Source organism: Accipiter gentilis, chromosome 3 (assembly GCF_929443795.1).
Source record: "Accipiter gentilis chromosome 3, bAccGen1.1, whole genome shotgun sequence".
In the NCBI taxonomy this organism is placed as follows: Eukaryota; Metazoa; Chordata; class Aves; order Accipitriformes; family Accipitridae; genus Astur; species Astur gentilis.
The window spans coordinates 36,432,752-36,459,868 of NC_064882.1; the positions used below are offsets into that span (position 1 = coordinate 36,432,752).

A 27,117-nucleotide genomic window follows, 5' to 3' on the forward strand; every position below is an offset into this window, starting at 1 on the left:
GGTGTATATTTAGGTGGTGAGATTAGTCAGAGAAAGTTGCTTATGCTGCAGCCAAATACTGCACTGATTTCAGTGATGTTCTATCAAGTCATCCTTTGGGATATTTTCTGGGATATATGTTAATAGCTGATCCCAAAACAATTCATGTTTACAGGCATGTGCAAATAAGGATAGAACTAGATTAAAAACCATATCAAACCAAACTCAGACACAAATTACATTAAATATTTTACTTAGCAGCTTCAATTTGAAATCCTAACACAATTACAAATATGTTGAATGCATGTTATATAAACAAAATACTTCAGGGAACCTGAAGTTATGACAAGCCTATGTTATGAAAACCTCTTTTTTTCAGTTTGTCTTTTGTTTCTGACAATAGATAGAATTCCTGAATTTTATATAGTTACAGAATGGCAGAATCTTTAAGTGCAAGAGTCCAAAGAAGTGTATTGAAGGAGTTAACCAGCCCACAACAAGTGGGTAGAAATATTTGCCAGGAGAAAGAGGCAGAAGCATAAAGTGAAGCATTTGCTTTGTGTTTTGATGAATAATGTATGATAGGGAGATTTTCAGGCATTTTGTACTTGGATAATCTTCCAAAAGGAGCGATGCTATTATTTACCACACTTAAAAAGTGACTGGACAAAAAAACGTACAAAATATTCAGGAAAGAATAGTACTGCAGAAGTAGCAGGAAGGGTTAGGTAATCTGATGGACTTTTCTCAGGCTTTCAGTATGACACTAAAAGGAGTCTACCATAAAGACTTACTGGAGAAGTCCTACATCTTTACCTAAAATGTGCAGGAATGAAGGATGCCTTTAACTATAACTGGGTCAGTAACCTGCTTACATTTTGTATAAGGTCTGATATACTGGGCCTAGAAGGGAGAGGAAGATGAAGTAATGTTGACAAAGGAGGAGTTGAAAATCAGAATTGCAACTTGACATAAGAAAAGGTCACTGTACTAAAATCAACGGTCTTGAGAGGTAACGTTGATCTGAATTTGGCCTAGGGAGATGGTATACTCTAGACTTTTGAGTTAAGTAGCTTTACCTTCACTGAAAGAAAGTAGTATCAGGATGTAACACAATCTAAAACTCAGGAGAAGCCGTTACCTCCTGTAACTCAAATGATTTCTTACAAAGGCACTTTTGAGAATACAAGGAATACAGGATCACTTCCTTCATAAATAGCAATCAGCAAGGCTTCTCTGTCCACTGGAGCATCACAGCCTTTCTCACAACTTCTGATGTGATTTAGGGCTTATTTTATATTGCAAAATATGCGTTGTTCTTTCGTTCAGAACCCTAGATTTTGTTTAAATAAAGCTCTAGCCTCTAGCTGACACTATAAATGAATGCAAATCTAGTCAATGTGGTTGGATTAATCTATTTACTGCCTCAAATCTATACTCTCTTTTTCTGGCTACCTCAGTTATAAGGAATAACAATCAGCTATTCACTGAGGCTGTATAAATGCTTCCAGATTTTTTAAAAACTTGACAGGGATGCAGTAGATTTTATTTGTTCATTTGGAAGCTGAAAGGATGAAAAAATGGCAAAGCTGAGAAAAGCATTTTCAATTTTTTTTTAAAAGTGATTCCACATCTTTATTACATGGGTGGTAATAAACAGAATTATAAGATCTATTAGATGTGTTAGGTGAAGCCAGAGATTTTACTTGTCCACTAATATAACTGTTTTTTACCTCATATCTAATCTCATGTAGTAGTTTTATCATATGTACTTGTTAAAAACCAAACACATATGGGTCATTTTTTTAATTAAAGGAAGTTAAATGTGTGCATAAGTTAGTTACACTTTATTTTTTATTTATTTCAAATACTGCATCGGTCAAAAATTCCTCTTAGTTTGACTATGCCTTATTCGTCCTACTTCAGTCTCCCTTACAGTAAGACTGCAAGGGCTTCCCCCTACACTAAGTCAAGCTGTTCATCCATAAGCTCCCAGACTTCAGTCTTAAATGTGCACGAGGGGAGGTAGTTTGGGTTTGGTGGTAGGGGGTTGGGTTTGGTTTGGACTTTTTTGGCACCTACTGCACAGGCATCACTGTTCTAATGACGAGATTCTTTTCTCATTTTCTTCTGAAATTCATCCATGGCAAAATTACATCCCTTTGTTCATGTGCCAGTGTTGCCCCTTTTCCTAAATAGCTCTTCTCCCTCTTGCCAGGAACCTCTAAATTCTTGGCTTTCTTTGCAACTTGGACACCAGGGCTAGGGCAAAACATTAAACGATCATCTCTTCCAGATTTATAGCAGTCTGCTGAGGCAGGTAACTAACTGAGCAGTGTCCACCCTTTTAGAAAGATGATCAAACCAATGGTAATCTTTTCTGTAACGACTGCGGTGACAAATGTTTGAAGAAATAAGAAGCTTAGGTTCTCCATCCTGCACAGTCTAGCCCATTCAAAGCCACATGCGTCCCTCCCAAGAGGTTGCTCTAAGCTATATGCTATAAAATACACTGGTTGCAGCAAACCCTAACCCACATAATAAAACTAAGATGAGAAAGTTAGCAGGCAAATCAGGAGCCTGGCTCTGCAGCCCTGTCATTAAGGCATTTAGCTCTGAGAGCGAAGACTTTTTGATCCCTGATTATTTCTGTCTAGGCCCTGACTGGGTGAATGCTAAAGTAAGCAGTTTGAGCCCCAATTGTAGTTCCTTACCTGAACTGTGATCTGCCTACCTTAATTGAGTATGCAGTGGAACAAAGCCCAGTCATTGTGAAGTGCAGAGTAACTGGGAAATACTGTTTTATCTCTAATTCAAATTTTATTAAATTTACCCATAGAGTTTATGCTGAGATGAGTTACCTCAGCCTTTATCTTTACATATTAATATTGCTGGTTTTCTGTAGTAAAACATAATACATAATTGTGGGTTGTTTTTTTTCATTTGTCATTGAAGCTGTCATTTTAAAACAAAAACATTCCTTAATAGTCCTCATAAGACACTTTCCCCCAGAACAATGAGCAACTGAACTGGTGACTTATTCCCACAACAGAGAACAGTTTTACTTGCCTTTTTTTCCCTATTTGAGATATTAAGAGAAAACCCATCATATGTAAATTGGATCAAATAAGAAATGCATGCAGACGGCAGGGGGCTTTAAATCTGCCTTTTAAGAAGTCTGATAGATATTTCCTTTTTTAACTGGAGGAAACACATTATGAAGGCAAATGCTGAAGGAGGGAGATTTTTGAGTAGTATTTTATATCCCACTTTATTCTGGGGGAAAACAGCTTTCATCTGCACTCTTGATATCCATCCATATCATTAGCATTTGGTTTTTTTACCAGGGGTGAACTGTTCAGAGGGAAGGTGGAGCTGGAGTCCTCCTCCTCCTCCTCCAGGCCATCTTCTGCCTCTCTGCTGAGTGACCATTTCTCACGGGTCACAAATTGCTGTCCATGAAGGAAGCCCTTAAGTGCATCTCTCCTCATCAAATCTCTTAAGCATTTCTCTAATACCTTTTGGTCCTACTTTAGCAGAGTTTTAAATCCATTGACTTCCTGGCTTAAGTATTTTTGATGGCATTAAGGCCTGAAGCATAAAGGAAACATTTGTGCTTTTCTAGCCAATGAATGGGAAGAAGAAAAATGTCCTTTTACCATTCCTCTTGTGTAACCATGCTGAGGTAAAAAGGAATCTGACCGAAATCAACTGTGAATTGTTTTCATGGTAAACAAAAAGACATTGTCACTGAGTTTTGTTCATTATATATTGTATTTTAAAAGATTTTTTCTATGAAAGTTTATTACTCTGAAAAACATTGTGGAGAGTTCCTGATAATGATTTATTTTTTTTTATTGGTGTGCAATCTGTCATTTTAATAGTGACATAGGACCTGTCTTTGAAGATGTACAACATTAACAGTTTCCTATCATCTAATTTTTTTCCTCCTTTTTTTATTTTTTCTTTTGGAGGTTTATGTATCCATTGACTTGGGAAAAAAATGGATCCTTCTGCAGGAACGAGTTTCAAAAGATCATATTTTTTGGTAAGAAGTCCATTATTTTCCAAATAAAAAATGAACAGAAAAAGTAGTTCATTCTAATCAAGAAATATGTTTCCAGGGGTAGTGATGGGGACAGTACGAGCCTTGGTGTCTTTTGCAGATTGAGTATGTCAGTGTTGCTGCGTCCACTATTGCAAATTCATACTCACACCAGTGATCATACTGTGTCAGCACATATAAGGGTTATAGGTCTGGATCTATGGAGCCCAAGATTTAAAGAGAGCTGTAATGCCCAATGAAATTGCTCTTTGTTCTACTGGTGAAATTGATCTTTAGAAAGGAGAGCAGTTTTTTTGCAATGAAAAATCTATAACATTTTTTTAGGAGAGGTTGAATCAGACCTATTAACTGGAGTCATATATAAACTTACACTATTAAGGAAACTGGTGAAAAAATATGACTTTATCGAGTACACATTTATCAAACAATTTCATTTTCAGCTCAAATATTTTGCAGTCTCTCAAAATGTTTAAGAAGTGATTTAAGCAGGTTGACAAAATGTTTGAAGAATAAGTAAATGCCTGTTTTATACACAAAAAAAAATTAATTTGAAAAGTGTATAACTTCTTTTACACCAAAATTAACCTTTTGATAATGTTTTAATTAATCTCATATTTAAAAATCGTCAGTTTGCACACTCAACATTTACCTGATTTCTATTGAAAAAGCCAGAGAATTTACCCCTTCACATTTTACTTCAGTGTGTAAGTATGGACTGTGCATAACTGAATCATTACCAATAAGTGGTATTTTTTATTATAGGATTAGTCATAATGTGCTAGACACTTCCATACCCTAAATGGCTTCTGATTTTAATTCTAGATGGTCTCTGATCTGTGTCAGTTGCATAAAGTGTAATTATCTATATGGCTATGAAGCCATATCTGGCTTTCAGCTATATTTTGTGGTTTGCTAGTGGTGTTGCCAGTATTGAAATGGATATACCTGATCTTGGTTGCAAGATTTGCGATGTGTTTGGCATTCATGCTGTGATCCTCCTCGTTCTTCAGGCAGGTGCTTTTCTCCTGAGTTGAAATGCCCATACTCGGGTGGGGGGGGGTTGGGTGGGGGGGGAGAAACAAACCCCCAACCTGCTTAAACTGCTGGTGTAGAGGTTACAAAGCACGCAGAGCTGTTACAGTACCTACAGATACATTGGCCGCTGGCCCAAAACATAACTTGGCGAGTCTAAAGGTGTAGTGGCGCGTGTGCTGCTGCTGAAGCTGAGCAGGGGGAGGTTGTGACGCAGGGCAGGGGCTCGTGGACAGGTTAAACCCTGTGTGAAAGAGCGGGGAGCACAAGGCTCAACCTGCCCTGCTCCCCTCTTGGTGTAATTATCCCTGGTCATATCAAGGGAGCTTTTTTTCACACTTCCAAGGGCCTCTTTTTCAGTCTGCAACCTACTTACTGTCCATACTTTTAGAAAACCAGCCCATGGTTGGTTTGTGGTAACACCCATCTAATTTACTCCAGTTCGCCTCAAGCTTTTCTGCTGAAATACTTGAGTCAGCCTGGCTCTGCTTATTTGCCTCTGCAAAATATAGCCCTATTGAAGAAATTATTTCTTCACAGCAGCTGGAGTTTCATAGGCAATACACTTTACGGGTCTCTTAACTACCATGTGAAAGGGTATCATCATTTAGAAGTAACACAGTGGGTCAGAAATGTCATGTCTGCCTTATAACCAATTTTTCCTTAGCAAGATTATATAGGGTGTAAATCAGGAGGGCATGTGGTTCTCTGTCTTTAATAAAAAAAAAATAAATTCAAATATATTAGGTCTGAAAACCATCAAAGTCACTAACAGGTAGGAAAGGACAGTGGAAGCCTCCCTCTTGCAGACTTGTTTAGTGGCGTTTTTCTTATCTGAGTCTAGATATATTTAGCACACTTAAATTGTGAAAAAACATAGCACACCACTGAAGTATGTGTCACTTTTGCTCTGACTCAAGCAATCTGTCAGTGGTCTTTGTATGTAAGAATTAAAGCCAACAAGTGCATGTTTAATATTAAGTCTGTATTTTGCTGTGTTTCAGAATCTTTATGTTTCCTTATATCATTCAGACACAATCAGGGAAGTGTCCTGGACCTTCGATAGGAATAACTCCCGTGTAGTACTTCAAAGTCATGGTTGTTCATAAATATCACATTCCTCTCAGACAAGAATAATAAATTCTAAGAGTCTGTACATTTATAACCATTAGAAATATTTTCTAGGTTTTTGTTTTCCCCTTTTCTGTATATAGACCATTCTGATTTCTTTCGAGAACTGTATCAGCCAGCAACAGTAAGGATTTGGGAGCAGACATTTAGTGCCTCATAAGTACCAAATGATCCTTCCCTTAAACTTCCTTAGAAATAAAGATATATAAATATATTTCACTTCTAATATCATATGGGACATTGCAATATATAAAGAATCTGCTGCAAGTGGAGGGTTGGACATGACGACTGTCCAGTGGGAGTTTGTCTGTCATTATGTGAAACTTTCCACTACTTTATGGCCTTCATCACCTGAGTTATCTGAATGCTAGATAGAAAGAAGTATTTGTGTAGTTTTCAACAGATGTAAGAATATGGGCTTTGTCATACCTTGACTATTAGGACACTAAGTCCAGTATTGTTTTCTTGGCAATATAGAACATCTCATGTGTTAAAGATAGGTGAAATGAATTCAAACTAATTGTACATCTCACTATAAATGAAGGCACGTGTCTTGCTGATACTGGCTAGTTGTGCCAAGAACATGTCACTGGGCAGATCTTTAGCAGATGTTTCTTTGATTTCAGTCAAGTTTTGCCACTGAGGTTGATAATATAGCCTAAGATTTTTATTTCAGCCTGGTAACTACAAATATTATCAGTCATAATATTTTCCTGTGCTTTGTAAAAACAATTTTTTCCTGTGCCTCCAGCAGCAGTCAGATCTTCATGCATTTCCTGAAGAAGCATTTTTTTATTTACTCAATGAAAATCTAAATGCAGTTAATTTAGTGGGATGTCTTATGTATTTATATTAAGGGAAGGTCAGTAGGGACCGCATATTTTAAACCATTTATGTTCAAATCTTATACTGTAGGTTTATAAGCAATATATTAAAATAATCTTCTAGGCTTTATTTGCTTTTCAAGTGTTCTGGACCACCCATTAAGTATCTTTGCAGATTTAATGTATGGAATTTGGTCTTTCATGACAGTGGAACTAATGGAAAGATTATTGGTATCAGTAGAAAGTGTATACTACCATCTCTGTTTTAGGAGCACAGAATATTTTCTTTCCCTCTGTGATATAGTGTGGCATTTTCTTACCCCCTCCCAGCCGTTTTCCCAATTTGTTTCATTTATTCTTTTGGAAAGGAAAGTTGACTAATCCTTCATAGCAGTTTGTCTTCTCTTAGCATCTTAGGAAGCAAAACAGGCTTCCTAGAGAGGTGGTTGATGCCCCCAGCCTGTCAGTGTTTAAGAGGCATTTGGACAATGCATTTCATAACATGTGTTGACTTTTGGTCAGCCCTGAAGTGATCAGGCAGTTGGACAAGATGATCGTGGTAGGTCCCTTCCAACTGAAACTATTCTATTCTAAAAACAAAAGAGCTGTAAGGCTGCAGGTATATGTAAAGATGGTTGCAAAACAAGTGAATTCTAGAAATGTATTTATTTTTCTTTGATGGTTTTCTCATTTAAGTTGAAATGCAAAAGTCAAAATATAGAAAAAAGCTGTTCAGAAAATATGGAAATACTGAAAATAAATGCTCTGACATTGTTAAAAAGCTTTTTTGATTTTCAAAGCAAAATCATGAAATGCAGATTTTAAATTAATAAAATTAAATACTAAGTCACACTGTAATTCAAAACAAAAAAATTCTTTTTGTATCAACATTTAGAAAATAAATCTTTTATTTCTGTATAAATACCAGCTAGGAAGATTCAAATCCCTCCCCCCCCCCCCCATTTTTTAATGTGAAAAGTTATAATTTTGGGCAAATTCTTGTGCTTTAAAATTAAGAAACTTTGATTACCATGACCAGTTTTACTGCTGCATATAAACTGCAACTGGCCATGCAGTATTGCCCCAATGTGATGATTTCTGTTTAAGGGATGTTACAGTACCCATCTTTTATAAGTACTTTTTCCAGTTCTTGATGTATTTATAAGAAAGAATGCAAAGAGATATGACCTATCCCAGCCAAACTTTAAACACCCACACATCACATGGTATGTAATTGGTTTTTTATATATATATATATATATATCAAGCCCATTTAAAAAAAAAAAAAAAAAAAGTATATTATGTGGTAATCCTTGAGAACAAGAAAGAGTAGTACAGTTTGAGATTCCTCTGGCTCTGCTGCTATTCTTCTCAGTCCCCAAGGGTTATGCACCAGTTAAGTTCCTTTTGATTTCTCAAAATAGAGCTTAGTAATACATAAGCGAAGAATAGATTGTAAATCAGCTGTCTATACCAGCACAAATATACCCCAGGACAGTAACTCATGAATCAGTAATTACCAGAGAATTAGGCCCGCCACATTTCCCTTATAACTCTGTCTAGAGCCTTAGAAATGCTTTATCCTTGACTCACTTGGATATGTGGTCCTATGCTATGGGTATCTGTTACTCTTATTTTTAGCTATAGGTTCTCCATTTTCATGAGAGGTGAGAACATAAAAATAAAAAATGACGAGTTTATTTGGGCAAAGCAGTTGTTCTCAGGGGACCAAACTTCTATTCTCATCATGAAATCCCATACGAGTAATCAATCACAGCCATACCCATTAATGTCAAGTGTAGCGGGTTCCTAGCTATTCAAGTGTCTGGTGAAAGAGGGGATTTCAGTGATGTTATGCCCTGAAGGAGAGAGAAATGCAAAGAGGATTTCATTGAGCCTTTAACACTGAAGTTCGTGTGAAAGGCTCTTGTGTGGGAAGCCAAGAATCTGTGTGGGCAGTCATTCTTACGTTTGACTTTTAATCACTTGGGATGGTATTTGTTTCTATTTTTATCAGTGTGGTGATGTGTATCACTCTACTGGGTTTATGTGGCGAGGTTTGGTAGCAGGAGCATTCAGGGCTTCTGTGAGAAAAGACTGGGAGCTGTCCCTGTGTTGGACAGAGCCAGTTCCAGCCGGCTCCAAGGCAGACCCACCACTGGCCAAAGCTGAGCCCATGAGCGACGCTGGTGGTGCCTCTGTGACAGCGTATTTAAGAAAGGGTAGAAAGGCTGCACAACAGCATCTGTGAGAGAGGAGTGAGAAAGACGTGAGAGCACCAGCCCTGCAGCCCCCCAGGTCAGTGCAGAAGGAGGGGAGGAGATGCTCCAGGCGCCGGAGCAGAGATTCCCCTGCAGCCCGTGGGGAAGACCATGGTGAGGCAGGCTGTCCCCCTGCAGCCCAGGGAGCTCCACGGGGGAGCAGATCTCCACCTGCAGCCTATGGAGGACCCCACGCCGGAGCAGGTGGATGCCCAAAGGAGGCTGTGACCCCATGGGAAGCCCATGCTGGAGCAGGCTCCTGGCAGGACCTGTGGCCCCATGGAGAGAGGAGCCCACGCTGGAGCAGGTTTTCTGGCAGGACTTGTGACCCTGCGGGGGACCCACGCTGGAGCAGGCTGTGCCTGAAGGACTGCAGCCCATGGAAGGGACCCACGTTGGAGCATTTCATGAAGAACTGCAGCCTGTGGGAAGGCCTCATGTTGGAGAAGTTTGTGGAGGACTGATCTTCCGTGGGAGGGACCCCACGCTGGAGCAGGGGAAGAGTGAGGAGTCCTGCCCCTGAGGAGGAAGGAGCAGCAGAGACAACGTGTGAGGAACTGACCCCAAGCCCCATTCCCCATCGCCCTGCACTGGTGGTAGGGAGGAGCAGAGAAATCAGTAGTGAATCTGAGCCTGGGAAGAAAGGAGGGGTGGGGAGAAGGTGTCTTTTTAGCTTGGTTTTTGTTTCTCACTACCCTACTGTTATTAATTGGTGATAAATTAAATTAATCTTCCCCAAGTCAAGTCTGTTTCACCTGTGATGGTAACTGGTGAGCAATCTCCCTGTCTTTATCTCAACCCACAAGCTTTTCATCTTATTTTTTCCCCCTGTACTGTCATGTTAAGAAGGGGGAGTAATAGAGCAGCTTGCTGGGCACCTGGTGGCCAGCCAAGGTCAACCCACAGCAATGACAAACCATTCCAGCTCTGCTGTTTGGATAAAGGTGACAGGAAAAATGGTTTTGTTAAAAAGCATTTAAGCATAGGAAGTAAATAACTTTACACAGACACTTGCTGTGTAGAGCATTGACTGAATCATTGAAGGTGCATCTTTCAAAGCAGATGCGAAGGCGTCAAGGCCTGAAACACAAATCAGTCATAATCAAATGTATTTTTAGCTTGTATGATTCAAATCATAGTTTTGTCTCCCTGAGTAACCAGGTTGCCAAGAGTCAATACCATTTGAAGCTACTCAGTGAAAACATTTGCATGCTTTTGACTTGCTTTCTAAGCATTGCCCTTAGCCAATTGCTAGAAATCAGTCACTATAAACTAGGAACTTGTTACCTTTTGGATAAACTTCATATTCAGAGATTATGAGAGGGGCTGATTGAGAAGACCGGCACATTTTCAGATGGTCTTTGATTGGAGGCTCCTGAACATCAGCAAGCAGGTTTGTTTTCATTTGGTTTTGTTTTCAGATGTCCTGTTTGAAGATGTCTCTTCATTAATATGAAACCAAGGGAGCTGCATCAAATATTTAACAATTAAAGGATCCATTGGAGATAGAGAAGATATATGTGCATAGCAGACTCCACTTGATTAGTGTTTGCAGTCAACGGCTCCCCTACAAAATGAGCCTGGACTACTGGAAACAAAGAAGTGTTTCCTGCTTGAAGTAAAATACAAATCATGATTATCATAGAAGGGATTGATGCTTATGATTCACATTTTGAGATACATAGTGTTACATGTCAGTGGTGATTTTTGTTCACATATATTACAAATACCAAATTTCAGGTGAGTATTGAAGTTTTTCTAATACTGCATTCAACTAGAGTGAGAAAATACTGGGGCAGTTTGTGAACAAGAGAGGTAGCTGAATAAAAGAGAAATTATTATTAAAATAATGCCAAAGGTCTCATAATTGGAATTATTAACAGAAAATTCTAAATTCTTAGAATTTTAGTGTGGTTATTTAAAAGTATAAAATACCTACTGGTTGTATCATGGAGTATACATTTATACACAGACCAAGACCGATATGGAGGGCTTTTTAGTCCCCTCCATTGCACCATTTTCATGCTGATGTAATGCTGTTAAGGTCAGTAGAATTACCTGGCAGAGCACTAATGCAGAGATGTGAAGAATTAGGTCATACAGCAGCTAATCTTTCAGGAGAATGTCCCTAAAGTCTAAAAAAAACATATCCAGAAAAAAGGGCTCTAGTGTCCCTCGGGAGACCAAATTCAGGCCTGAATGGAAACAAAGGTGCCCTGATTTTCCTCTGCTTCTCATCGTGTTTTATTAGATGCAGCTTTATGACATGAATGAGGTTAGACCTGCAGAAAGGCTGCAGCGGGGCTGAGGCAATTCCACCTCTGCACCATCAAAAGGGGCTATCTTGCCACTTTTCTTCCACTGGATTGGTGCTCAACTGCTGGCATGATCCAGTGCTTTAAGAAACAGAAAACTAACCCCTCCAAAAAGTTCTCAAATTACAGTCTGCAGGACTAGTTTTCCCAAGAGGCTCAACATGATGTCAGACAAACACAAGGGAGATAATGGGAACTTGTGTTCACAGGAAAGGGAAGAAGCATATTGAGGCTGCCTATATTTACACCACCCTACAATCAAGTTGGGCTATTTTAATTCTGAAGTGGTGTAACCACACTGTTACGTGATCTGAAGTGCTGGCGTGTTGCACTTGCCTTATCCAGCATTGTATACTTGGTGAGAAGATATTTCTTTTTCCTAGAGGAAGAATTGTCTCATCTAAAATTAAAGTTAGTCTGAATTTCACTGGAGATTTTAACGGTTGAATGTAAAACACTAAAACAACCCAAACCAGAAAACCCTAAAGTCAGTTGAGAGCCCTCCTTTACCCAAGTAAAACAAATAAACAAAGAAATGGTTCCAGATTGCTGAGATACGAACTTTTCATTGCAAACTACTGTAAGAAGAAAAGTGGGGGAATTCTAACCAAACCAAATCAAAAACCCTGCTAAAGCTGAGAAAAATAGATAGTTCCTGAGAAAGTGCTTGTTCTATTTGGGAAAAAAGAATTAAAAATTGATGCTGAAATGTCAACTAAAAAGGAAGAAGCTGCTGTGATTATCCGGGTCCATCGCCTCTGTGTTTTATAAGACAGAACAGGTCCTATCCTAAAGCCAGCTGCAGGACAGTAAACTTCTGCTTGTGCATGGGTGTGTGGACACAATCCTCACACTGGTACAATGCATTTATGTTGTGGTAGTAGTAAGTTTGTAAATGAAAATGAAAAAAAAATAGTCTTACATTTCTCCCTCAATATGAAAAAACATATAACTGAACCTTCTTTTAAACTGGATCATTTGCTCTATGTGTTCCTGTATGTGCATTGTTTGCCCACCATTTTAAGAAAGATTTATTGTGTGGGCAGAGGGACGTAGACTGTGTTTAGCCTGCATAGTGTCATACAACTTTTCCTTTGGTTCATGATTTAAGCACAAGTGAAATAACAGTATTGCTTTTAAAAGTACTGTTGGCAGAGGAGTCCACTGAAATGAGGAGATTAGTTTATTCTTCAGGGATATAGCTTCAAGTTCTTTGCATTAGTTATACTCCGTTCTGAAGATTTTCTTAGCAACCATAATAGACGGGGTCTTTTTTTCAATAAAAGAAGAAAGGACTATTCCTAAGTGTTTGTAAAGCTAGGTAAAGGGACTGCGGAGTTTGGAAACTCTGCTTTGTAGCTGACATTCAAAAGTAGACTTTGAGGGTGTAACATCATCAGAGAATAAACAGTCTCTGCTGTTATAGCTCATCTGTACAACTAAAGTAATGAAAAAGACAAAACATATTTTTGAAATATTCTGCTTACTTAATTCCTGCCTTTCAGAGTGGATAAACTGTTCACTTAAAGGGTACATCTGACCTGTTAGACTTGTCTAAAGTTGGAGATCCACAGGTATAGTTTAATGATCATATCTTTTGGCAGCCTTGTGGCTTATACCTTTGTAGGGTCACCTTTAAATTGGACAATTCCCAGCACTGGGACCTGGCAAGTTCAATGAGATGGCTGAGGTGGTGAAGGAGATGCAAGACTGGAGACACAGAATGGGTTGGCTTAATCTGGTAGAGCAGTGAGAAGAAATGCTTGTCAAACTGCTGCATGGAGCTGTCGTCCTAAACCTTCCTGATAGTCAGTGGACACCGTGGGAGGTGATCCAGCTAGTTTAGGAATAGAGGATTTACCTTTTGGAAGTAACTGTTCTCCTGGTTAATAAAGGGTAGTTTTAAAAGGAGGGGTAAGGGAAATGTCTGAACTTCAGGGGGGAAAAGATATTACATTTTCCTGGCTGGGTTAAAAAACCCTTCCTTGTGATTTATTCACATCTACTCAAATAAAAGACTAAGGGAGAAAAGTAGCCTGGATTGGAAACTTTAATTTTCTGTGTCCATGCAGTGTTCATTAGAGCAGATCAGTTACAACCTCTTGCACTGAAAGATTACACTGGAAACAAGATTAGAGGCTACTTGTGCCAGCTGCCACTGTTAGGAGGAACATGGTAGCCCTGAGATCGTTGTCACTTCTGAGCTGTTGAAAGAAATATGAGAAGGTAAAGATATTGACAAATACCTCAAACTGTGCTTATGAAATCATTTGTGATAAATTATAGGTACAAGAGGTTGTTTCAAAACTACCTAAAAACTATCTTTACATTATTGATGCTGATCAGCGTGTCAGGCTGAGCCTCAGAAAATTTCAACCCTAAAGTTTCTTTTAGTTTGTACTTCAGCTGTGTGAGGTCCAGCACAAAAAGTAAAATATTCAGTAAACATCATTTTCTTCCCTCAAAAACCTGACTGCAGAGTTGATAGCAGATTTTATTTGGTGTTGTGAATATCTAGAAAAATAGATACAGTGCACACAGCAAAAATGTTCACAGATCCCTTCCCTCTGCTCATATATATTCTTATCAGACCTCAGCAAATATAACATCTTCTCTGACTTAAATGTGCTGCCTCCAAAATGCTAGAATATTTTGTGTTTGAGAGACCGATTTCTTAGTAAATGCAAGATTTTTCCATGCATTTACTAAAAAATTCCCCCTAGAAGTTTCCTTCACATCTCATGGCTTGGCAGGGGCTCATCCTTCCCCCTCCTGTTCCTTCTTTGGACTGATCATTTATCTTATTAGGGAAAAACAGCATATGTGATTATTTCTGGTTGTTATGCAGCAGTGGAAATCATCCAGTCTCTTCCCCCTGGCCTGCGTTCCCAAGGAGCCACCAATTACTGTGTCTGAGTTTTAACCGCTCCTCATAAATCAATGCTATTAAAATCATTAAACACTGATGTAATTTCAATCCAAAGTATAGCTTTATTGCATTTGATTATTAATAATTGTATCAAAATGATAATTTTCTCCTAAGTATTTTAATGGACTTTTAAAATATCTGCATCCAGCTGCACTTTATCACTCAATGTATCTCCTTTGCGTGTCTTCAACTCACATCTGCTGACTCGATGGACTCTTACCGTGCTGTGATAGTTTAACCCCAGCCGGCAACTAAGCCCCACGCAGCTGCTCGCTCACTCCCCCCTGCTGGGATGGGGGAGAGAATCAGAAGAGTAAAAGTGAGAAAATTCATGGGTTGAGATAAAGACAGTTTAATAGGCAAAGCAAAAGCCGCGCACGCAAGCAAAGCAAACCAAGGAATTCATTCCCCACTTCCCATGGGCAGGCAGGTGTCCAGCCATCTCCAGGAAAGCAGGGCTCCATCACGCCTAATGGTGACTTGGGAAGAGAAATGCCATCACTCTGAATGTCCCCCCGTTCCTTCTTCTTTCCCTGCTAAGCGTGACGTCCTATGGTCTGGAATATCCCTGTGGTCAGTTGGGGTCAGCTGTCCCGGCTGTGTCACCTCCCAACTCCTTGTGCCCCCCAGCCTCCTCGCTGGTGGGGAGGTGTGACAAGCAGAAAAGGCCATCGCTCTGTATAAGCACTTCTCAGAGATCATGAAAAAATCTCTGGATTATCAATACTGGTTTCAGCACAAATCCAAAACATAGCCTCATACTCACTACTATGAAGAAAATTAACTCTACCCCAGCCAAAACCAGCACACGCACCAGTGAAGAGCCTTGTGAAGAGCAATGTAGCTCTGCTAGTGGGGCCGGATTCTGCTTCGCTTAGTGACAGCACAACTGTCATCTCAAAACTTTCTCTGCAGAATCTGCCTGACTAATGACAATGGAAGGGCCAGAAAAAAACACAGCTGGGGCTGCCGTTCCCAGGTTGCGATGAAAGCCCTGAGGATAGAAAACTCATCTTTTGGCTGAGCATATTTGACATGGGAGTTATTAAGAGAAAATCAGCCTGTATTCCCTTTACACCTTTTCACAGTTAAACTGCACCTTGATCAATTCTGACTGAATTTCCTTCTCAGGATATTCTTCTCAAAATTATTCTTCACATTCTTCCTTTGTCAAGGCAGAATCCACTCTTCTCTTGAATATACTAACCAAAGATATATCAATTTGTTTTGGAAGCTGTGTGTCAAGTTTAAGATACTTCTAATAAGAATGGAATCTAAGTCTTTTTTAGCACTAAATCTGCCTTGTAGTCTCAAATGTCAAACGTAATTGTAAAAAGATGCTCTAGCGCTTGCCAGTGCATGTGAATGTGTGCATATCTGTGTGTGTGTATATGTATCAATGTACATATCAATTTATGATTATGAAGTTTTGTTTCCAATTTCACATCTATTTCTGTTCTTCTCTCCAATTGATCCTATTTGTATGCATATTTTAGTGAAAGAGATTCTAAAGACATTTAAGAAAAACATAGTGTCAAGTACAGAAAAAATAGTTTCCTTCTGGATGTTAGTAATAGGACATTATAAATGGGGTTTATTTTAATTTCTCAGCTAGAATGTTAAAGCTGTTTAGTATGAAATCCTCTCTTTTCTTCCATCCACATAATTACTATTCTATAGCTGGCTCTGCATAACTTGATTATATTATGTTCTCAGGGCCGTTGCTGGAGTTGACAGAGACCCTGATTTAGTTCATATGGAAATCCAGGACCCCAGTGGAGGTATGCAAATGAAAATGTTATCAATTGATACCCTAGTGTACAGTCATTTCTCTTTGTTTTAGAGTGTACTTTTTGGATTGTTTTCAAAACTAGCCAGAAGAGAAATTGTGCAAGTCAGATTCTTTTTCTGCTTATCTGTAGTCAGCAAAGCTGTCCTGTTTTATAAAAATATAGTATAATTTAAAATTTACTTGTTTTCCACTCTAAGATGAATTGACGTCAAGATGCTATGCTCTGTTGAAAATGTCCATTAATAGTGCAATTTATTCTGGCAGTTAAACATTGAACATTTTTTCCTGATTTGCAAATGAAACTGGCAATGCAGTGTTAGTGCTGGGTAAGTGTCTGTTAAAGTGAATCATTGAGTATGTCAGTCCTGCTGCACTAACCACTGTCTCCCGGAATTTCCTCATGTTACAGTATCCAGCATACTTTGAGACTTCAAAAGGAAAATAAATGAAAAAGCAGATTAGCAGTCAGGATGTGCTGTACTAAAGGCTCACCATGATTCCAAAAGCTTGTATAGTTTCTTGTTACCAATTGTACTCTTGAAAGATAATTTAATTCCTTGAATCACATCATCTAAGTTCCTGTGCAGTCTTAAAAATGAGCTGTAAAGAATGCATGGTTTTACTTTCCCTGATCCAGTAGCTTTTCTTCCTTTCAGCCCTATAAAGTTACCATGTTAAAACCCGGATGACAAAGTTTCTAAATCTTTTAGCAGTGAGATTTCTGAGACATGGTCACCCCTACGCAGCCCTGTCAGCTGCTCTGTTTAGACACAGTGTGGATTCTTCAGGAGCTGGATGGAAAGAATTTTTTTTTAGTTAACAGAAACAGCAGAAAAAGAAAAACTCTCATAAAATATCTCCTGGCTGGGTTCTCAACAAACTGACTTAGTGCACTTATGGTCAGTACAAGCATCAGCATTGATTCTAGTGGAAACAGCATCTTTGTGCTACCTATCTGATGAAGAACTGTAATGTTTGTCATATGAATTAAGAATAGCTGCAAGACTTTTCAATGGCCCACTGCTGCGCTTGCTCGAATGTCCTTGTGGTGATGATTTGGACATAAGCAGGAGAACTTGGATTGACTCCAGCTGCCTCTTAAACAGATTCAGATTTTAAAACAAATATTTGTATCTAGTGTACTGTTTTGGCATTTTCTAATTAAAAGTCACAAAGTGTGGAATGCATTTTCTATCACGCTGCAAAAGTAACGAAGGACGTAGGACTGCATTGTTTGCTCTTTCATACTGTATCTGGAGTGTGGGGAAAAATAGTGATCTGGACACAGGATTGTGTGTATAACATTTTTTCTCACTTCGTTTGGGAAAGTCACTCAAGTGCTCAGAAGCTTGTGATGAAGGGTGAGCTGTACAAGGGCTTGAATCTAGGAGAAGGTCTTTGGGCCACAGCTGGTGTAAGATATGATTATTGGCTCTGCTCTCTCTGATTAGAGCAGATTGCATCAAAGATGCAGTGATACTGTTCTAACAGCCCAGGCAGAGAGATTATTCCTTGCCCATTGCTAACTGGAGAGGAAGAGAGAGGCCATAGCCTCCACTGATATAAATCAGTCCAGGCTTTTTCAACAAGATATTAACTCTGACTATAGATGTCCTGCCCCAACAGAGCAGTTCCAATAGTGTGTTAATAGTGTATCTTAACTTTCCTACAGAGGTTTGAAAATAGTCTTTAAAATTCTGCATGCTGTCTATTAAATGGAGTCTGATTCTCTTCTCACTCATCACAATTTTATACTAGGGTTGATCTATTGATTTCAGTTATGTTGTGTCAGGCTGCCATTTGTCCAAGTGAATAATTTGGCTCTGTGCATAGGTTAAGTGAGAAAAGTGTCTCCTTCTATTATCCCCACCCATGACTGTCTCATTCATCTAACCCCTAATCTCTCTGGACCAGCAAAATTTGGATAATAACAGGCTGCCTCCCGGGAATGATCTGAACTGTAAGCAGTTAATATATTCTCAGTACATTGGAGATTGAAAAACTCTTGTATGAGTGTTACAACTAACTCACTTGGCAAAGGCAGTGCTTTCCCTACATGAATAACATTTTAAACTGCTTGCTTCTTTTTCCCTTGATAGCCCTGTCATATGTTTCTGTCTCTCTTCCCTCAGGTTATCGCTACATCACTTGCCAGATTCAAAATTGCTCTGAAAAGACAATGACAGTCCAGTTTGCTGGTGGCACTGATCGGGATTCCCTGACCGTGCAGGATGACTACATATTTCTTCAGGTACTGCCACTTTCTGGAGAGGCAGCACATTTTCAAAATCAAAAATAAAATTTTGAACAGTGCAGCAAAATTGTAATTTAGGAGGATGGAGAAAGCTGTTCCAGACTGTGAATGATGATTTATGAATTTTTACATGGAACAAAGCATTACTTTAGCAATCAAAAAAACCCAATGCATCTTTAATTTGTGCAACCAGTTGTCTATATGGTTGATTTTAATTTATCACTGACCTAGCTTTAACTATATGAAAATTTTGAAGTGGATTGTGTGGTTCAAAGTTACTTTTTATGAATAGTTTTGTGTGTTAGGCAAAATGCAACCCTTTTGTTTTTACACTTACAATCTCTTCTGGGTCCTTTCTAGTACCTCCATAGCACAAAAAGGTTCCCTGAGAAGAGCATCCAACGAAAGCCACTGAGAGAGTAGTGGCTCAGCTTCTTCATATGGATTCTTCTCTGAAGAGGTTTTGCCAGGAAAGAACTTATATGACTGTGTTTAGGAAGTGAAAGGGTGAAACGGCCATAGCTGGGGAGTTTGGAGCAACTTGGAATAGAATCACAGAATCAGTTAGGTTCAAAAAGACCCTTAAGATTATTGAGTCCAACTGTAAACCTAACATTGCCAAGTCCACCACTAACCCCTGTCCCTAAATGCCATGTCTACAACATGTGATGGTCCAAATTACATTGGGGCTATTTCATTCCCAAACTACAAGACCTGCATGCAGAAACCTGGGCTGGAACTCCATTAGTCTTATGGCACCAGTACAGCTCAGGCACACTTGAAAATTTCATTTTATGTGCTCAGGACTGGTTGTGATTTGAATCTATCATCAGAGCTGCAAAATTCTCAAACAGTCGTGTCCTCCCTCTTTTTTGAGATTTTAGTAAGGAAGTTGCTTGTACTTTCCTCAGTGGTTGGCTGTCATTTTTCCCTTACTTTGATATGATTTGCTTGTTGCAAGGCTTCTCTATTTATTGACTTTTGCAGGAAAGCAATATCACTGCAATGGATAGGTCTCCCCACCACTGCCTGATTGGCTTCTTTGCAGCTTTCACCCCTTGTGGCTGTTTCTTCCAAAAGGATCTGTAAATTAATAGAGACACAAAAGATCTATCCTCCTCTTGTTTGGCACAGAGGATTCAAGGGTGCACATGGCTTAGAACATTTAGCACCACAAAGAAACAGCAAAATGGATTTGGGAAAGAATTTTTGAATTAAAGTAGGCGCTTTTCAGCTCAGGTCTAGTACTCATGGGACTCATTTTGCTCAAAGGTATTATTTTCTGTGGCCCCCCCCCAGGCACACTCTAAAATCCATTTCACAGTGTGTAGACGGTGAGAAGTGCTTCTCACCATGTGAACTTCCAGACTGCTCTGCTCAGCAGAACACTGGCTGCTTCCTCTTTAAGCATTTTGTTTTGCCGGACGTCTTGTATAATTGCATCTCAAGCTGTTGTTATTCTGTCTCATGCCAGGCATGGGCAGACACAAAGTGGAAGTGCAACCTGGAAATATGCATATAAAGTAATAGGAAGTTGCTAATAGCAAAATGATGGCATTGGTAATGTAGTCTCTACAGTTTTGAGACATGTCAATGCCAGTAGGTGAGATGCACATGTGTTCGACAAAAAAGGGGAAATATCTCTAGTCTTCCTTTCAGACTTACCTGCAGTAAATCACAGTATGTAATATAAATCTCTCTTACTGCTACATTGGTTTACAGTTAGCCCTATCTATATTACTGCAGGACAGAATATAACTCTGGGATCCTACAGTCACATCTGAAGCACATCCACCCCTAAGGTGTAATGCAGGACACTATTTACCTGCTCCAGTGAAACCACAGAGCAGCTGCACACCTGAGAAACAGCATACTTTTGAAACTACATGGAAATTCTTTTATCATTAGACTAAAATATTGCTATATATTAAAATATTGCTATATAAGTTAGAATCAGACCAGGGACTCCTCTTAATATCACAGCAATATCTGCCAGAAAGAGGATGGGACAGAATCATCTGTGCAAAAAGAGAGGAGAGTTTGAAACTGTCTTATTGCCCCTGGCATCACTCACATCCCCTGACCTGTGCAGCTGTGAATCAGAGCGTTGCAGGTCTGCACTGCTAATCCTCGCCCAAATCTCAGACTTTTACCATCTTAGAGGAAGATCTCAACCCCATTTCTTTAATATGTCTATATCCACAAAGATCAGGAACTTTCTAATACACATTTCTTTTCTAGTTTGCACCAACAGTCAGACAGTTTCAGAGGTGATTTTAGTAGGAGGATTAAAGATTCAACACTGTTTTTAAGCACAGACCAGCCTTTAATGTAAGTGAGGCTTGACACCACTAGCTGCTTCAACTCCGATTCTCTGCTGCCTTGCATCATCTTCAGTCATTTAAAATGAGTGACAAAAAAATGCACAATGAACAACAAGGCTATGAAAAGATGGATAAGACTGCTCTTTAACACTAATTAAATAAATGGTGAGGGTTTTGGTTTAATCCATCGTTTAACAAATCAGATTACTAAAGGGCATCACAGTTTTCTACCACAGAAAAAAAGGAAATTGATTTCAAGAAAGAGTGAAAATGATTACAATATTAAATACTTGATATCTTTAAAATATTCAGGCAGGTGGACCTGCTGTCATGCATCAACTCTATTTTTGCGAAGCCAAGTTTACATGCTTCAGGATAGGCTCTCTTCCAAATGAGGTTCCCTTTTTAAACACAGAAGTTGAGGAGAAAAGCAGTGAGATTGGAGTAGGGTTTTAAATGGATTCCCTGCATCAAAGAGAAAAGATGAGTCTGTTTGTGCTTCTGTTCCACAATCTGATTTCTCATGGAGAACCAGAGAAAAATTTTGGACATTTCACTTCTTCCATTTTCTTTTTTGACCAGTCCATTCCTGAAAATCAGCCACCCTTTATAAACTTCGTGAAAATGTCTGAATAGCCATTACCTAGCTGACCTTCGGGTGGGGGAGAGACACCACGAACAGACATGTGAAAATATGTGAAATATTATCTACCAAAGCCTAAAACCTTTGCTAATCTCATCTGATAGTGCTCAAGAGGCTTAGTTGTTAATGTGCCGATTTATATACCAACACAGATTTTGGTATTACATTTCTAACTAGAAAAACCTAGGGAGGCTGTTAGTTGAGTATTTTCATCAATGTTTATTTAGAATCTTCCTTGTCATACTTCAGAACAGTATTTGCATTGGGGTTTTTTTGTGAATAAGGTAAAAGTCTTAAAATGACCAGTGTATCTGCTATTACAAAGAGAAAGGGGCTAATGGCAATAGTCATACAGTGGTATTCCTTTCAATGAGTGTTTCTGTTGGCTTTCTTTAGTGAAAATCTTCATAAGCCCCCATGTATTTTACATAAAAACTAATCTGCCTTCAGTTCCACACATGCAAGCAGTTGAAATACTTATTTACCTCTCTGTTTAAGCATATAATTGTGTCTTTAGGATATATCACTGACTTTCAAACTGACTGACCAATGGATTCAGAATTGCATCATTATCTTCTATGTGGCATGTCAGCATCTTGCACTGGGAAATGTTTTATTCTGTATAGAAAATATTAGTCAAATATAGTGAACACTTTACATATGTTAGCGTGATTTATTCAGCCTTTTGTGCTCTGCTTTGAATTGTGCTGTTGGAGTTCCACTTGTCTTGAGGTACCTGGTGTTCATGGCCAGTGTACCTCCTCCCTACCTCTTACCTGGAGGGTGTTGCTGCCTGGAATCCCGTGAAAGGGCAAAGATGTGGGATGCCAGTGGCTACAGAGATACCAGTAAGGACTGGGGACAATGAAATGCTGAAGTCTCAGGTATCACCCAAGACAGCTGAAATGGCAAAAGAGGGAAGTAAATCACTTTTTTCTTCATAAAGAGGAGGAGAGCAAGAGTTTGAGTCTATTTGGAGTCTATTTTGTCATAACTTTTGATTTATTCTTTCAGGAGTACACTGTGCAAATTAATCACTTTACATAAAAGCGATAGCTATGTATTTCAGTTGCAGGTTAGAAAGAAAAAAAAATGTCTTCCATCTCAGACTCTTTAGACTTAAACTATCACAAGGTTTTGTTTTTGCTTTGTATAGACAACATCAGCAAATCGGACCAAGTATTATGTGTCTTACCGTCGAAATGGTTTTGTACAGATGAAGTTGCCAAAATATGCATTGCCAAAAGTAAGTATATGCATGTTTCTTTCAGTTTATATATTTGTCTTCTTCTCTTTCTACCTAAACTAGTTTTGTTCTTTTCTTTTTTAAAACTCATTATTCTGAGATCACAATTTCTCCTTGTAAATGTTTCTGAATCCCATTTGAGGCATATTCTTACCCTACTGTTTTTATTTTTATTCTAGGAATATAGTAGCTCATTAACCATAGAGGGCAAGAACATACGATAGCTTATTTGTCATCAGTTACTACAAGAGTTTTTGAGCTTTGCTTCCATGAAACAGTGCTACACACCCAATGGCAATGTAATGATATTGAGCAAGCGTTCTTTCAAGAATCAATTACAGTTTAATTCCACATGGTGCTTTTGGTATAAGCATGAATAATAATATAAGAGAATTTTACCAGTTGATGGTGCTCTATTTCATTAAAGAATCCCAATATGGACTTTAATTACTTAACAAAATCACAAGGCTTGTTGAGAGGTTACTTCAGTCTAGCATATTTTTATAGTGACAGGGTTTCTGTATTTGCATAGTAAATTAGCAATAAAGCACAGACCTATTTACATATGGTCTAACTGATGCAATTGGATTTTTGTGCTGCACACAGTGTGTTTCCTAACTTTATTTATAGTTAGAAGGCTTCTGCAATCCTGAAGAAAAATGAGTTGGAAGTTTCAAAGACCCAGCTGGATAAAGCCCTCAGTAACCTGGTCTGGGCTCACAGCACACCCTGCTCCCAACAGGAGGTTGGTCTGGAGACCTCCTGAGGTTCCTGCCTTTTCATGTGATTCCGTGTGATTCTGTCACTTAGCAGAGACCTGAGACATGTTATCTTTGCTTGTCTTGAACTGCACTGCTTTAATTCATTGCACATCTAATGAAGAACGCTGGAGTATAATGTATTACCTTCTGTCATTGTTATAAACCAAAGAATGTGTTTAATGTCAGGTTTTTCATCTTTGATATTTTTATTTTAGTCTAGGTGGTGGTCTGAAGTCTTCTGGCTTTAAATGTACAACATATTAACAAAATCCTCAAATCAAATCCTCAGATATGAGTTGAAAAAGAATCTGAAACTTGGATATGCTCCTAGTAGAACTATAGAAATAGCTATATATTTATGTATCTATCTGTCTATTTTGACAAGAAATGTATAGCTAAGGACAGGTAAATAGATCAACACTTCCACAGAATTATTTCAGTGTTTTTATGGCCTTCAAAATAACCTTTATGCTTTCTTGAGGGAATTTGTAATTAGGAAAACAGCAGGAGAATATTCAGTTTTAAATGTTAAAACATGCCAGATATGGACACTCCGAGGGACTGCAGCCCATGGATGACCCATGCCAGGGCAGAAGAAAACAAGTAAGGAGCAGGGGAAGAAAGCAAAGAATAAGCAAGGATTGGCAGAAAGAAACACTTCCACAGATGACCCCAACCTCCTGCACAGCCCATTGCCTCACTGAAGGAGTTGGGAGGAACTAACTTAACACAGGGTAGAAACAAGGGAGTTGAGAGTAGGAAGGGGGAGAAAAGGTAGCTGAGCCTAGAGAAGGGGAAGGAAGGATGTTTCCCTAAGTGTTTGCTTATGTGGGTTTTTTTTGTTAATATACAAATCAGTAATTTAAAGTGTGTGTTAGCTGGCAATAAATTAAATCAGGTAACATTACCCAAGCTGCGAATCTTTTGCCCACAGCAAATTTCCTGAAGAAGTGTCAGCACATTGGTGCAAGTGTTGACTATACTAACTTGTGTGGGAAAATGTTGTGCGTTGGGAAACAGAAGGGCAGAAATCTTCTAACAGAGACCAGGGCATTGCTTCCTTCTGCTTCTGGATGGCCTGTGCAGGAGGAATCTGTACCTTTCCATTGCAGTTTCCTTCTCATGCCCGGTAATCTGCTGCCTTTGGCCAAGGCAGCACTGTTTGTCTTTCCTGATACGGCCATCACATAGAAGGTGGACATACTAACTCAAATTTTTAAAAGTTATACAAAGTGTTATGATTATAGACGGTAGTTCATATTCCACATGGGGATGATTACTTCAAGCGTTCAGGAAAGTGAATTATTTTTAACAAGTTGGGTGTGTACTATACTTCCATAATGACACATGGCTCTCAGTTAAATATCAATATTGTAGTACACTATATTAATGAAGGGCATGTTATTTGGGTTCAGATCTCGCTATGTGACAGAACTGAATAAATTGGTGGAGGTTGTCGGAACTCAAGAACTATATTAGACTATTGTCTTGTAGACATCCATGTTTGTAATAGGTGAGCTTGCATCAGTTATGAAGAAAAGCAGCAAATGTTACAGGAGGACTGGAGACAACAGCACACAGTAGGTGGCCTAGATCTCTGTCCCATGGAGCTTTTCTTGGCAGCAAAATCAGTTTAAGAAGTCCCCCACAGTCACTTATTTCTACTACTCTTCTGCAGTCCACGATGACCTCTGTTGTGTTTGTGGGACCACACTATAAACAAGATCAGCGTAGCAATCTCAGTGGAAAATAACCCTGAAAAAAGTATAATTTCTTGTTCAAAAATGCAGATCAAGAGGTTACTTGATTGTAGTGAAGAAGCCTCCTCATAGGGAGAAAATACTTAAAAGCACTTTAGTAGAGAAAGACCCACTATAGCTGGGAGCTGAATCAAAATTAGAAACTGAGCTTGACTTCTTAACGGTGTTGGTGATTATGGATTTGAAAAATTGCCAAGGAAAGTGACAGATATTCTAGGTTTTGAACTTTTCAAATCATAACTGAGTGCCTTTCTGGGAGATTTGCTCTAACCATATAGAAGTTATTTGCTCCTTGTGCATCTTATAAAATATGCAGAAATAATTGTTGGAAATTCTCTGGTTGGAAAGATAGCAGAGAGCAAACTAGAGGATCTAATCATCACTTTTAGCCTTAAAATCCATTAATCTGCAAAGCGTGTATAGTTTACTGGGCACATGCTCTTACTGAGTGCATTTCTGACATATTCAAAAAGTGTCAGTCATAACTCCCTAGTATTTCTGTCATATGTAGTCCGGATTGTTTGAAATAGTGCTGCATGCTGAATTCTTTCTCTTCGAAAATATGTTTTTGTTTATTTGTCTGTTTTTTTTCTTTCTAAGCAGATTAACTCCAGACTCGACTGAATAAATAAATTAGAAGTTAATGGTTTCATTTTAGATAGTCAATAGCTAGCTAGGAACAGGATGGCTGTGTCATTTGGAAAGGGATGTTTTTGTGTTCTTCGTAGTTCAGGCAGTACCCAATGAGTGGAACGAAATAAACTGTATCTCTTTAGCATTTTGATGATGCCTCCAAGAGAAGTTTCTTTGGTATCTGCACACAATAGAGCTGAAAATTTCACTAAGAGAGCCTGGAAGCTAGACATCCATTAGAACAGTGGTGAACATGAAAGATTTTAACCTCTTCTGTAAAAGATACTTTTTTTTTTTTAAAGCTATTTGGTACCTTCTCATTACAGCAGAAATTTTGGATACTGATGTAGATAAGAACACAGCTCTGAAATTTTTCATCACACCATATTTCAGCGAGAATCATCTGAGTGCAGTTGAAATGTATCTTGCAATCCGATTTGAACAGAAGAGAAAGGATTCATACAGGCAAACTACTGATGAAATTTTTCAGAGAAGTGGGATATCAGCAAAGACATTGGCATATTAAGAGTACATCTAGAACACGTGACTGTGGAGTTGCTACTTTTATGGTGGTAGGAGATAAACAGAATGAAAGAATTTACAAAGATTTGTAATTTTTTTTTAAGATTGATTAAAAACAATGGCTTTTGAAAGAACTGAGTTTGAGGGGTTTTTAAGTATTAGAGTCTGCCTAACCAGGAGATGAAGCAGGTCTGAAATAGGCAGTATTTCATTTTTCTCAAAAGAATTGAAATAGGCTTCAAAAAATTCTCTTTCCAAGTGCTCTCTGTAAAATGCTTCATGTCACTGGCCAGAGGTTTTGAGCAGTGACTGTGTACAGAGAAAGAAAACTGTAGCCAAGTCAGAAGACACTACAGGCTGGTCAAGGATGCGTCTAACGACCTTAGGAGAGCTGTGCTGGAACACCAGGCTCTAGCCTGAGGGAACAGTGCTGGGCTTTTCAGATATTATTCTTTTGTAGACATTCGTCTGATCACCCCGTGGGACTCGGCACAGGGTCCACCATACCCTGGGCCACAGAGCACTGACACCAATATGAGGATGCTGCAAATGGCGTTTATCCAACTGCGTCACGCCCTTATATACTGTCTGTCGGTCATCCCGCCTCCCTTAACCCTTCTCTTTCCGTACATCGCGAGATCTTCC

The 27,117-nt window shown here is 38.9% G+C and overlaps 1 protein-coding gene across 5 annotated transcripts in view; it reads left to right on the forward strand.

The window, feature by feature from the left end:
- Positions 1-27,117, forward strand: part of SORCS2 (sortilin related VPS10 domain containing receptor 2) — a 573,033-nt gene that overhangs the window by 459,036 nt on the left and 86,880 nt on the right. For all 5 annotated transcript variants that reach the window (XM_049793559.1, XM_049793588.1, XM_049793578.1 and 2 more), the window contains exons 5-8: positions 3,954-4,027; positions 16,254-16,318; positions 18,462-18,580; positions 22,707-22,796. In XM_049793559.1, the coding sequence (XP_049649516.1) occupies positions 3,954-4,027; positions 16,254-16,318; positions 18,462-18,580; positions 22,707-22,796 (348 nt within the window). The remainder of the gene's footprint in view (positions 1-3,953; positions 4,028-16,253; positions 16,319-18,461; positions 18,581-22,706; positions 22,797-27,117) is intronic.